This window comes from Schistocerca piceifrons, chromosome 5, assembly GCF_021461385.2.
Source record: "Schistocerca piceifrons isolate TAMUIC-IGC-003096 chromosome 5, iqSchPice1.1, whole genome shotgun sequence".
Taxonomy (NCBI): domain Eukaryota; kingdom Metazoa; phylum Arthropoda; class Insecta; order Orthoptera; family Acrididae; genus Schistocerca; species Schistocerca piceifrons.
In genome coordinates this window covers 13,283,768-13,298,491 of record NC_060142.1, presented here as the reverse complement: position 1 = coordinate 13,298,491, position 14,724 = coordinate 13,283,768, and the positions used below count along the sequence as shown (strand labels likewise).

At 47.4% G+C, this 14,724-nt stretch overlaps 1 protein-coding gene across 1 annotated transcript in view; it reads right to left on the bottom strand.

Moving 5' to 3' along the window:
- Positions 1 to 14,724, bottom strand: part of LOC124798082 (UDP-glycosyltransferase UGT5-like) — a 146,468-nt gene that overhangs the window by 118,111 nt on the left and 13,633 nt on the right. The window contains exon 2 of the mRNA XM_047261323.1: positions 8,139 to 8,452. Coding sequence (XP_047117279.1) covers positions 8,139 to 8,452 — 314 coding nt within the window. The remainder of the gene's footprint in view (positions 1 to 8,138; positions 8,453 to 14,724) is intronic.

The following is a 14,724-nucleotide window of genomic DNA, read 5'->3' as shown; positions in this document are numbered from 1 at the left end:
CGCTTTTGAACGGTTTTCCGCACATAGATGCCACAACTGATCATGAAGCACCTTCACACCGAAGCAAACGACAATATCGCATAATCTGAAGAAGAGAGAAAGCCACTTCCAGTCAGACTTGAAACGTAAATGATGTGGGTTAAGTATGAATCATAGTGATTATCAAAACAATAAAAACTCTGAACGCTTTCAACGTCTTAGCGTGCTTCTGTGTTTCATAATAACGACAAAATACCCGATATGAAGTGGTGCTCGTGTTCATATGCTAAAGCACTACAGCAAACAGTATCACAAAGAAATGGCGTTAAAATTACACCATTTCTCTTCAAATGCATGCCGATATGTAAATAAAATGGAGGAAAACATGTCTTGTAGCGCTCTTTCAACAGTAGCTCTCGAGTGTCGAAATGATGGTTTGCCAAGAAGGGACGGAAGTGTCTGTTTCTGATGTGACGTCGTCCCAGCCGGCACTGAGGATGCTACGTTGCTCACAGCACCAGCTCAGTATTTTTCTTTCAATGTGCGTATAAATTAGTGTGCAAGCAACAGATGGCCTGCTAAAGAGACCCTTTTGTAGTACATCTTTGGAGGAGAAAGTTAAAGGATTAGGTAGATACAATCGAGATTTAAATCTAACAAGGGAAGGGCATAGCACAGGCCTCACCGATTTGGCTCACACTATGTGAGTAGAAACAGGTGGATGTCACTTTCAAGTTCCTAGAGTACTTCGAATGAGTGGGCTGTAGCGGAGCAACACTCGATGTATCGGCGCTGTAAACCATTGGCTTAATGCAACAACTGGCAGTTTGTCAGCTGAGATTCAATTATCACTGCTGCTTTCTTTTTCCGCAAGTTATTTTATTCCTCACAATGTTAAACTTTTAATTATAGAATTTAAATAAATTCTAACACTTCAGTTAATACACTTATAATTAATATATTCAATTTCGTTACTGTTACTAACCTTGTAAGGCAAGTGGTGGTGAAATTTAGTATGAAAGTGCATGAAAAGAGTTGGATCTGTGAATATAAAGTCCCTGATGACAGTGCCAGTAAAGCAGAGTTATTAAACATGGTTTTCCGAAACTCCTTCACCAAAGAAGACGAAGTAAATATTCCTGAATTCCAATCAAGAACAACTGCCAAGATGAGGAACATAGAAGTAGATATCCTCGGAGTAACGAAGCAGCTTAAGTTACTTAATAAAGGCAAGGCCTCCGGTCAAGATTGTATACCAGTCAGGTTCCTCTCAGAGTATGCTGATAAAATAGTTCCATATTTAGCAGTTATATACAACCACTCGTTCACAGAAAGATCCATACCTAAAGACTGGAAAATTGCTCAAGTCACACCAATACCCAAAAAGGGAAGTAGTAGTAATCCGCTGAAATACAGGCCTATATCACTAACGTCGATTTCCAGTAGGGTTTTGGAACATATACTGTATTCGAACATTATGAAGTACCTCGAAGAAAACCATTTATTGACACATAGTCAGCACAGTTTCAGAAAATATCGTTCTTGTGGGACACAACTAGCTCTATATACTCATGAAGTAATGATTGCTATCGACAGGGGATGTCAAATTGATTCCATATTTTTAGATTTCCAGAAGGCTTTCGACACCGTTCCTCACAAGCGTCTACTAACCAAACTGCGTGCCTCCGGAGTATCGCCTCAGTTATGCGACTGGATTCGTGATTTCCTGTCAGAAAGGTCACAGTTCGTAGTAATAGACGGAAAATCATCGAGTAAAACAGAAGTAATATCTGGCGATTCCGAAGGAAGTGTTATAGGTCCCCTATTGTTCCCGATTTGTATTAACGACATAGAAGACAATCTGAACAGCCGTCTTAGATTGTTTGCAAATGATGGTGTCATTCACCGTCTTGTAAAGTCGTCAGTGGGTTATCAACGTCACACTCCCAGATTCAACTCATTCCATACACTTACATTTTAAATTTCCTCGTATACACGCTTTTATACCTCCACCTATTGCCTTTAGGTTTACAAGTGTAGTAATGCTAACTAACTTGAATGTATAAATTTTATGTACATAAATTGAACTGCATCCTTAGTGGCCCAAGACAGTGCTTTGTGTGTGTAAGTTATGCTATGTGGGGTGCAGACAAGAATAATTTGAGATTAAGGGACTCTACATCCAAGTAAGACAATGATATCTGCAGGAACTCTCCCCAACCTCTTTTCAGCCTCGCTCATGGGGCTGATGCAGTGCCGTAGATTAACTGCCCAAGCAATTGCAACGAAGTGCCAGAATCTGATGCACTGCCAAAATGTTGGTGAATCTTATATAATAGACTCAAGTTCAGAAAAAAAACAGAACGCTTTGAATGACTAGAGATAGGATGTTCATATTCACAGGACACGTGCATTAATATGTTCTGCAGAAATTATTAGCATTTCAGTCACCTCCGTTCAGCATGTGCCCTGATGTCTAGGAGGCGTTGGGTCCGCCATGGACTCTGATAATTTGTTCCAGCATGATGGCATCGATGCTTATAAGGCGCGAATGGCGTCCTGTGGTTTATCCATCCAAGCTGCGTTCACCTGGTTCCAAAGTTAATCTGTGGTGGTTGGTATTAGGTCACAGCACTGCACCCATCACTTCACCATGTCCCACACATTTTCGATTGGCGTCAAGTCACGTGATGTGGCGGGCCAGGATAAGAGGCTGACACCACTTGACACCAAGAAGGCATGTGCTGTTACAGCGAAATGTGGTCGTGCATTGTGTTTCTGAAAAATGGCGTCTGAGCTATGGTGCACAAGGGTATGGCTACGAGTCGAAGAATGTCATTCGCGTAGATCACATTGGCCACACGCACCAACTGTGAGTTGTGGTTGTACCCAATAACACCCAACACCATAAGGTCGTGAGTTGGCACTGTATGTCGTGAGCGAATGCAATCACCGTGATCCCGCTCCCCGTGTCTGTGACGAACCAAAATGTGGCCATCGCTTTCAAACAAACAGAACCTGAATTCGTCCGAAAACACTGTCTGATGCCATTTCTGTCCCCAGTAATGTTGTTCCATACACCAGTGCCTCATTCGTCAAAGGTAGGCGGAGAAGTGGACGATACGAACGTAACCCAAGCCGTAAACGGCGACGGACTGTCTCCCCTGGTAGTGTACGATGTGCTACACTGTTCCACGGTTGCGTCATAGCTGAGGAGGATGCAGATCTGTCCTGCAATACTATGTCGGTCTTCCTGGGAGTTGATGGTCTGAATACTGCGAGGTGACCCATGTCATCGTGTTCTACGGCCTCCCATGAACCATTCTGCACACACCCATTACAGTGACGAAACACTTCGCCTCCCGAGCAGCAATTTCCCGGATGGATGCATCACATCCTGTCATGCCAATAATTCGCCTTCTTTCAAACTGACTGATTTGACGGTAGGGTTCGCGCACACGTCTGCGAGGCACCCCGCACGTCTGCTCAGGCCCCTTACCTTCGATTTATAGCAACAACGAGAGCCGCTGGCACGCTTTACCGGTTGGTAGTGTTGCGCCGCGATATCCATGTTTACTTTGAACCCACGAGCCGACATGGGTCAAATACTAATCATTTCTGAACATACTAATTTACATGTCTTTTGAATAGGAACGTCCGCCGGCCGGGGTGGCCGAGCGGTTCTAGGAGCTACAGTCTGGAACCGCGCAACCGCTACGGTAACAGGTTCGAATCCTGTGATGTGTGTGATCTCCTTAGGTTAGTTATTTTTAAGTAGTTCTAAGTTCTAGGGGACTGATGACCTCAGATGTTAAGTCCCATAGTGCTCAGAAACATTTGAACCATTAGTACAGAGAATAACAATTAGTACAGAGAAATAACAATAGTGACTGACGCTGTTTAGCTGTCATTATTCTCGCGATCTCTACTCAAATGGAGTCGTGGTACAATGGGAAGAAATCTCCGTTACGCACTTCACAGTAGTTTGCAGAATATGGAAGTAGATTTAAATGTAAATGAAATTCATTACAGTCTCACTACCGAGCGTGCTCGATTACTGATTGGGCTAGCCAAAGAATTCGCCAACCAAAGGGGCACATTGCTTTCACCTAGGCGACCATGTGCAGCTAGCACGGCTCGAGTTTTCCATCACAGCTCACAGAGTAGCTTAGCCAATGGGGTGAGGCGCATTGTTAGACTGGGTGCTGCTTTCAGTTCATCGTAGGCGGCCAGGGTAGGTACTGAAAGAGGTACACCCAGCCTATCACATCTGTTTCTCACTTCACTTTCTGAATGCGATGCGTCTTCATGCTTCAAACGAAAAAGCAGAATGTTATGATTCCACCCAGGATATCACACTAGGTATAAAGTGTATGATGGCATTTAAGCATCGACAAGGTGATTGAAACACTCGTACATGCATGTTGAATGTGCCTTCAGAATCAGGCAGCCCAACCATAGCGTTTATCCTCGCGGACGAATCAGAACATCCATCAGGACATATGCCATTTGATTATGATGGCAAACTCACTGCGCAGTGTGCCTGTAGATGGTTAGTAGAGTCCCCAATCCGTTCTTTGTCACCTCACTGACGTCAGTGAATAGCCATGTCATGATCTTGGCCCTAGAGAAGACACTTGCCATACATGGAGCACCTTTTGTCAGATTGATGAAGTGCTACACAAGGGCGCTGCATCCCACCCAGCATCCAGCTCAAAGGCCAGGCAACTGGTCTGGCTATTGGCAAATCACATGACAAAAACGATGATGACCTTCCTCAAGAGTTACCAACTCAGCACCATCAACAGTTGCAGCTTGGTGCAACTCCCGTGTGCTCATAGACACCGTTTGCAGCTGGACCAGCTATACCTGGTAAACTGAGCTCAGAGCTGGACGGTCGGGCCCTAGGACATTCTGGTGTACCTGCCTCAGTGGGTCCAGAGCCGAAACCCAGGGCCTAGTACATTCTGCTGTACCAGTTCCATTACTAGACCTGCACGTTTGGCTGCAGACTGGGTTGGGTAAAAGGCAACACTGGGGTGCAATTATTCGAATCCGCAGCTGGTCGGAGTTGAGTGGTCCATCAGTGTAACCAGATGCGCTCAGTACCAGTCCTGTGGATACCATGCACCAAGCTAGGCGCCATCCGCCTTCACTGCTTCCTTCTTCTTCTACTCCTCCTGCACAACCTTACGGTCTCTTGCTTCGTGATCGCCCTGCACAGTAGCAGCTGCCTGCCATTCTACAGTCGTGCCAAACCCTCACGTCGCTCCACGACCTCCATCTCTGGATTTACTCCCTAGGCTAGACAAACGTGTGCACGTGACCATTCATTGACATTCACGCTACCTTACGACCCAGAGATGACAACAGGTAGGTCACGCTACTGAACACCTCGGCAACACACTGCCTGTGCTGCCCCTCTCCCACTCCCCCTTAAATAAAGCACACGTCACCGAAGCTGTTCTCACCCTATGACGCTGGGAACAAAGGCTGGTCTACCATGTACAGCAACACGTTTTGCAGCCAAGAAAGACACCTCTCTAGCCCTAGATGTTAGTTATAGCGAGAGAGCTGTTATATCCTAGTCTAGTAAATACTCATGCTGATCGTAGACGTTGACAATGGCCGTATGAAGCATATCACTGTGTGAGGCGGGAGAGGGGGTGGGGAGGGGACTCACATACGTGATGCCCTTAGGGAGAGACTGTCACTTGGGGGTGGCTGTGCTAAACAAAATCTTGGCTGACAAATGGCCAAAGAAAATGGTGACACGAAAAGCTAAAACGAGTTTCCTTTATTCTGAGAAGCTGTTCATACAGTTTGCCTACGATGACCCATTGGCAATCAGATTTTTTGTTTTTCTTATGGACTGAACCGTTTACATTGGTGTGTGACTGGCTACCATTACTGGTTATGAGTTGGCTAGGAAAGAGTATGGTCATTTTGCCCCTCCCTGCCTCCGTGCCTCTTGACATCTGTATTATAGTTGAAAATTCGACTTAACTCAGTGCAGCTGCTCTCAGGAGCGTTCCTGTTACTTGTTACTAGTATACCCAACAAGTGTACAGAGAAACGTGATAAATTTAGGACTCCAATAAGCATTGTGTAATGGGTCAATATCTTTGTTAAACTGTGACGTCTCGTTACATACAACAAACCTGACCTGAAAAACCTCATGGCAGGCATGTTTAGATATGATATTGCACCAATCAAGTGCTAACAATAAACACTGAAGGCACAGTGGTATGAAATCCTATGCGTGGCAAGCATGAGCGAAACACAAGAGAAAATGCGTCTGATAACACTCGGTAAATCAAGAGACTAAATCTTGTGTTTGTAGACAACAACAACGGAGCAGAAGGCAAGGAGTGGAAGGCGTCAGGAGGCGCTCGCAGACTCCAGAGGTACGGAGGTGTAGGTGGGGGAGGCGGACTGAGCACGATTCACTGGAGAAGAGTGTGTAAGGAAATGATGAGTGGAATGACATTCTAATTTTGTGAACAAGAGTATTTCTGAATAAGTGAAACGAAACCTGGTGAATTCAGGTAATAATGTATCAGAGGAATAGTTGGTATCATAACTAAAAGGAAATCAGAAACATGATAAACGAATTAAATGAAAATATTTCTTACGTCTTTTAACCAAATCCTCCGAGAAACAATTCCAGCACAGGCAGGAACGACGCAACATGGCACCACGCGGAATTACCGAAAGCTAACCAAGGAACCACAAATTATTTTACAACACATTTCTCCAAATAAAGAGAACGACGTTTTATAATAATTGGGGTTCAGATAAATGGTTTGCTCGACGCATTAGCGATAATTAACTTTAATGTGCAACTAAGTACAGTTCAGAAAAGTAGTGAGATGTCTTAGAAATGGCAGTCAGATCAGCTAAAATGAACAGTAGTAAAACTTTCAGTTGCGCGCAGACGTTAGTAACTTTTGAAACAGGGACCATAAAACTAGAATTAGTGTAAACAGCAACAATGATACGAGAGTACACGGATGAGCGAGAACATCATGACTACTGCCCACCGCGGCGTTGGATGGTGCCTGGTGATGTTGTGTGCACGTGACGCGGTACTAAAAGTACGTAACCTGAGTAGAGGCGCCGCAAATGGAGAAATCCATTGAGATAAGCGACTTTCACAATGGGCAGATTATTACTAACCAGAGCCTGTGAACGAGTATCTAGATAACGGCGAAGCGGTCGAATGCTCGTGCTACTGTCGTGAGCATCTGCGGAGAGAGGTAGAAGGACAGTGGAACTACTGCTAGGCTACTCTTCACAGAACATGGGGTTTGGAGGATACCTGCTCTGTAAAGTAAGATAGATGGTGGCCTGTGGTATCCCTGCCGAAAGAGCACAATGCCGGTGTACGCACGAGTGTTTTGGAGCGCTTGGTTCATCATCGTACATCGCTCAACACTGAGGCCTACAGCTGAGCACCCCCACCTGTTCACATGTTGACCCAACGACACCGTCAATTACGATCACAGTAGGCGCGGGACAATCGGGATTGGACTTCCGAATAACGGAAACGTGTCGGCTCTTCGAGTGAATCATATTTTTGCTACACTAGGTCGATGGTCATCTCCAGGCATGCCGCCGTCGAAGTAAACGGCGGCTCGAAACGTACAGTGCACCACGCGCACGGTCACAGGTTGGTGGGAGCAGCATTACGTTATGGGGGACGTTCTCCTGCCCTTGCATGGGACCTGTGGTAGTGACTGAAGACACGGTGACAGCTGTGAACCACCTGCATCCCTTCCTGCTAGATGCCTTCACAGACGGCGATATCATCTTTCAGCAGTATAACTGCCCGGGTCTCAGAGTCAGAACCGTGCTACACTGGTTTGATGTCTCGGAAACCAAATTCGCCTGATATGAATCCTATAGAAGCCATCAGGGTCGCTATCGGGCGCCATCACCGCGTACGCACATCAGCGGCCCGTTATTTACGCGAATTACGTGATCTGTGCGTAGACATCTAATGACACACGTCTCCACAAGTATACCAACAAACTGTCGGAACTTCGATACGCAGAATGTGTGGTGTATTTCGTTCCCAAGACGAACAGACGAGCTATTAGGCAGGTGAACATAATGTTCTGGCTCATCAGTGTAGGTTGGAGGTGCTTTATCCTTACGTTGTCAGCATAGGTGAGCATACTGCCGGCGATGTTGATGTCGGTGTAGTTGGGGAGGGGGTCCTTGAGCGGGAAGTGGCTGAGCACGGTGACGTTGTGGCCGCGCGCCGCCAGCTCCCGGAACAGCCGGCCGAACATGGTGAAGTGGCTGGGCGCCACGAACCAGAAGACGCCGAGGATGTTGGCGCCCGAGGCGCCGCCCGCCAGCATCGCGAGCGACGCGGCTGCGAGGCACGTGCACGTCCACGTAGGCAGAGGGCGCATCTGGGCAGCGAGCAGCGGAGGCGTCTGCACCGGACTAATGAAGACCTTCTCTGAAAACAGATACGAAAGATAGCGGTGAGCACAAACCGGGCGTTTACGAAGGGGCGATCAAAACGTTTCAGGCTGTAAAGTGCAGAATGCGTATATCAGTTAAAGACAATCGCCGTGAACACTGAGGCAATGATCCACCCAACGCACAAGGTTGAAGATACTCATTTGGTGAAACGCTGTATCCTGCTGCGTCCACAACTACCTGCTGCATATCCCCCGACCGGACCCACCAACCCGTCAATGTCCTTTTCAAAGGACTGAAGGTGTGATAATCGTGTGCGGAGAGATCAGGACTATTCCAATTCCTTGGCGTAACTTCTGTGTTGCGACATCTGCGGTATGGGCCACGAGTGCCCCCTGTCGCAGATTTCCCAGACTCTTCGCCTTAATTTCTCCCGCGCTGCGCAGTGCCGTTCCTCATTGATGGACGCATCAAGTTCCTTTGAAATGAATTACCAGTGGCCTCCAATAAGCAAAGACCAGGGTGAGCATCACCTTTCCAGCAGATGGCTGGCTCTTGAACTTCTTGGGACGAGTGGACGATGGATGACAAGACCGCACCGCCGACGCTTTCGACTCCGTCGCGCAGTACTGGCATCAGCTTTCCTCGCCTGTAACAGTGCGCTCAAGAAGCGTGCTGCCTTCAATAGTGAAGCGCATCACGTGCTTCAGGAAAACGGCATCTCGGTTTGTTTTTTGTTCGGTATTCAGTGCCTGGGATATCCACTGGATGCAGACCTCAAGGTAGCCTGAGTCTTGCCAGATAATACACTCCTGGAAATGGAAAAAAGAACACATTGACACCGGTGTGTCAGACCCACCATACTTGCTCCGGACACTGTGAGAGGGCTGTACAAGCAATGATCACACGCACGGCACAGCGGACACACCAGGAACCGCGGTGTTGGCCGTCGAATGGCGCTAGCTGCGCAGCATTTGTGCACCGCCGCCGTCAGTGTCAGACAGTTTGTCGTGGCATACGGAGCTCCATCGCAGTCTTTAACACTGGTAGCATGCCGCAACAGCGTGGACGTGAACCGTATGTGCAGTTGACGGACTTTGAGCGAGGGCGTATAGTGGGCATGCGGGAGGCCGGGTGGACGTACCGCCGAATTGCTCAACACGTGGGGCGTGAGGTCTCCAATGTACATCGATGTTGTCGCCAGTGGTCGGCGGAAGGTGCACGTGCCCGTCGACCTGGGACCGGACCGCAGCGACGCACGGATGCACGCCAAGACCGTAGGATCCTACGTAGTGCCGTAGGGGACCGCACCGCCACTTCCCAGCAAATTAGGGACACTGTTGCTCCTGGGGTATCGGCGAGGACCATTCGCAACCGTCTCCATGAAGCTGGGCTACGGTCCCGCACACCGTTAGGCCGTCTTCCGCTCACGCCCCAACATCGTGCAGCCCGCCTCCAGTGGTGTCGCGACAGGCGTGAATGGAGGGACGAATGGAGACGTGTCGTCTTCAGCGATGAGAGTCGCTTCTGCCTTGGTGCCAATGATGGTCGTATGCGTGTTTGGCGCCGTGCAGGTGAGCGCCACAATCAGGACTGCATACGACCGAGGCACACAGGGCCAACACCCGGCATCATGGTGTGGGGAGCGATCTCCTACACTGGCCGTACACCACTGGTGATCGTCGAGGGGACACTGAATAGTGCACGGTACATCCAAACCGTCATCGAACCCATCGTTCTACCATTCCTAGACCGGCAAGGGAACTTGCTGTTCCAACAGGACAATGCACGTCCGCATGTATCCCGTGCCACCCAACGTGCTCTAGAAGGTGTAAGTCAACTACCCTGGCCAGCAAGATTTCCGGATCTGTCCCCCATTGAGCATGTTTGGGACTGGATGAAGCGTCGTCTCACGCGGTCTGCACGTCCAGCACGAACGCTGGTCCAACTGAGGCGCCAGGTCGAAATGGCATGGCAAGCCGTTCCACAGGACTACATCCAGCATCTCTACGATCGTCTCCATGGGAGAATAGCAGCCTGCATTGCTGCGAAAGGTGGATATACACTGTACTAGTGCCGACATTGTGCATGCTCTGTTGCCTGTGTCTATGTGCCTGTGGTTCTGTCAGTGTGATCATGTGATGTATCTGACCCCAGGAATGTGTCAATAAAGTTTCCCCTTCCTGGGACAATGAATTCACGGTGTTCTTATTTCAATTTCCAGGAGTGTATGTCGGACACTACCGAAACTGATGGCGAGAACCTCTGCTACCGCACTAATGGTTATGCGCCGGTCCGCCCTGATCGCATCAAAAACCACCCCCTTGTTGTTTTCGACAGTGGATGAGGCTGGCCTCCCAGATCGACCGACGTCTCGTGTCGAATCCCGACCTCTACGGAGCTTGGCGCACCACTCCACGACGATGGTTTTCGAGAGTCACGCTACCCCTACACATTGTTCACTCTCTGGCGGATGTGTACGCTGGTTTTCGGCAGCCAAGAAAAGAACAACAGGTCATTGGTGCCGTTTTGTTATAATGTGGCCGTATTTCCCGTATCTGCATTTAGCACACGGACTTCGGAAAGAGACGAAAGCCACACTGTTCTGTTGCCTACACGTCGGTGCTTATATACCCGAATATCAGTCTGCACTATGTTGCATATACGCTGTAGCAAGTGGCAGGAACGAAAACTGTCCGTCCACCATTTATAGTTTCAGGTGAACTCTAACTCTTGTAAAATCTTATTGTGATGCTATATTTATGGCTGTAGCGAGTTTCAGCAGGAGCACCTGTTTAGACCATTAGAAGATGGAGAATAAAGTCCCTGGTGCGTGCTCAGCAACGTCGATACAGAGACTGTTACTTGTATTTAGAAAGTTACTGACTTAGTTACTCTTGGTAGTCAGAGGTGACGGTTTCCTCGCGCTGGTCTCTCTTCCTATCAAACCATTTAAAATGTTAGTAACTGTGACAATTGAGATGTTGAAACAAAATCGAGAATTCAGTTTAAAAGCAAGTTCTGTTCCACACGTGTTTATTCTTTGTGCCATGCTGCAGAGAGTGTTCAGAGAGCATATCAGAAATAAATCTAGCCCTTTGGCAGACGCTGTTCTCATTCTGTGTTGTGTCGCACTGGTGACCGCCGCTAAGAATGTAACTCGTGTGATTAAGTGATTCTTTTCAGCGTCGTTTGCCACATCTGCAAACAACGTTCCCTGTCGCAGGGCAACACTCTTCAAACAAGGTGTAACAATTAGCGGTTAGTTCCTCGAGCAAAGGTTTCGTTCCGTGCACAGATGCTCCATTTACGAGGTTGTTGTTTGTACGACATAATATGTATTCGAGAATGAAGTGCAGTCTTGAAGAGATTGTGAGACACACATTCCAGGAGAGAGTTGCAAAAATATCTGACTCTGGTGAGCGGAAGGGAACGTACAGGCACACTGCACCTCAGTGTCAGAGGAGGGGGTGTACAGAAATACGACTGATTCCCTGGCTAGGTGATATGAGAACTTGGATCGAGAAGGAGGATCTCGATTTTCGTGCATTGCATACATTACGCAATGAATAGCACCAACACAGGCAAGGAAGACAGCACGGCAACAGGATACGGAAGATGCAGCAGCAGTGGGGACAACAGCAACGTGCAGTGGGCGGCGCTGTACGCGCCACGCAGCCTGCAGACGGCCGCCGACGCCCGGTCGGTTTGCGAGTGCGGCGCCTCTGGTGTCGCAGCGCACAGCACGCAGCTCGCAGCACGCAGCACACAGCACGCAGCACACAGCATTCCCGTGGCGACTGACGGCCGGCGACAGCTGGCGCACCTTCGTGGTGTCGTAACTGTTTATTCCTCTTTCTTAGGTCAAAACTGTGGTGCCTTGCCCGCTCGCTGCTTATAGGGTGCCTAAGGGATGTTGCGTTCTCGGAATGCTATACAACAATTTAAACAAATAACGTTAGTAGTTTTATTTCTAGACAGCAAATTGACAGTACTTTGATTACAGCAAATGCCGCTAGCGAGAGGCGACATGAAAACAGTGAAGCTCTTGCTATACACAAAGCACAATGGAGCGCTCGATACGGACCACGACAGCCTGGTAGCGCAGACTGCGCCGGCCTGGGCGGCCGCGGCGCTGTCGCTCGCTTCCTGCAGGCGTCGCTGTTGGCGCGGCGCCGTCCACTTCCGCCTTCTGCGGCCTTCCGTTCTGCATCTTTGTTCCGGCGCTTGTGGTTACGCCAGAACAAAAACGATTTCTTTTTTAAACAATTAAGTGGTCTATTGCCTTTCTCTCTATTCTGCAACATTTATATTTCATTCATCCCCATCCTTCTTTTCTACTCTACTTCCTTTTCATTTCATTTTTAAGGATACTAACAGTGCATTGTTGTGCTGGGTTTAGGGCTATACATTCTACTATTGAAAAACGGAGAAAAACCGCTGTTTTAATCTACTTTGGATCGCAATGATAAGATGATGTAGAAACCGGAGTCTAAATCACTACCAAACAGCCAAAGATTGTAAGAAAACGAAGACGCCCTACACACAATTTGGAAAAGAGAGACAGAAAATGGAAGAGTACGAGAAGACGGCATCCTCTGCAGTTTACATAGACAAGAGACATAACATAATTCTTATTGGGAAAATACGAAATAAAGGGGAAACTGAGAATTCAAAGATTGGAGTTGATAGGTGGCAAGGTGTAAATGAAATTCACTATAGAAACAAAAGTTGGTAAGAAAATAAGAAATGGATGAGATCTATGATATTGATTTTTCGGAGTCGTCTGATAACCAGTTTTAAGAAAAACGTATGCGAGAAGAAAATAACAATAAGAAAAAACTGCCAGCCAACATGAAAAGAAACTGGGAAAACTCTAGGTGTGGAGAATCAACACAGATTGGAAACACAATGTTTACTTGTGCCGAATAGCTCACATAGGGACATAAACCGTCAGATAAATAACTGGAAGTGTGCCTGGAGCCACAAACAACAATCCAAGTACGAACTCGGTAACTGTGCAACGTGTATCAGTATAAATTGTGTCACTACGTGTTCTGAAAGGTACTAGCCGTGACGGAATAACGGACTGGCATATCAAGTGGGAAACCAGCAGAGGTGCGGAAAGAAATGCTACTGTCCTTCAAAGCTTGCACTCTCCATGAATGGCAGGAGTATAGACGCTAATCTCCTGCTACATTACCCACGCTTCTGTGCGTGCTTTCCATACACCACCCACGCATGTATCACACTGGTTCTTTGTTTTCGATGCTTGACCAATCCTACCTTGTCCCTAATCACTCTAATGGCACGTGTTCGCCAGCCGGAGTGGCCGAGCGGTTCTAGGCGCTACAGTCTGGAACCGCGCGACCGCTACGGTCGCAGGCTCGAATCCTGCCTTGGGCATGGATGTGTGTGATGTCCTTAGGTTAGGTTTAAATAGTTCTAAGTTCTATGGGACTGATGACCTCAGACGTTAAGTCCCACAGTGCTCAGAGCCATTTGGCACGTGATCGTTAGTCACCATCTTCCTTGCATACTAGGCTGCAAGTCGAGAACTACGTTTCTGATTTTCTTCCATTTCTGTTGCAGGACTGGGTTGTAAGAACTACAACAGTAGCGGGAAATATATCGCATATAAATCTGTCACGTGATTTTCTGTTTATCCGCTGCATACAGCGTAACAAAATCTTAAGGTTGCTCTCATTCGTTCGCTCCAGCTCACAGCATTGTGACTACTCTCTGATGTTTAATTGGCATAAGTGAGTTCCGAAGTGATCCAAGGAGACTGTAGTCTAATGCAGCTGGATCTTGTTCTTTCGCTTTTACAGAGAGTATATCAAATTAATTGCACTTTAAGTCAACCTGTTATTTTATTAATAACGTAAAAGCTACTTTCGAATGGTACTGAAGCTCTGCTGGAAGCGTTTTATAGCAGGCAACAGTAACATAAACGATCGTTTTGAGAAGGCTGTTGACGCCGTACAAAGTCATTAATTTTAGAGAACAAACCATAAACGAATGCAGTACACGCAAAATGACTGCTGCTGAACGTGCTGAAGGGGCGTATTGTTGTCTTCAGAGTGCATGGTATTGTGATCATAGGTAAGACTTACATTTTCGATGTATTTGTAAAGCATGTAGCTTCGCCTTCATATCAAACAGCATTATTGTCTTCAACGTTTACGTAAACGGTCTCTCGGATTGATCTTCACGCTTTATACACCGCTAAGCTAAAACCATTTTAGCCAAGTGAAGATATCATTTGATACCCATAAAATTTATGTCGTATTTGACTAAACGCTGCAG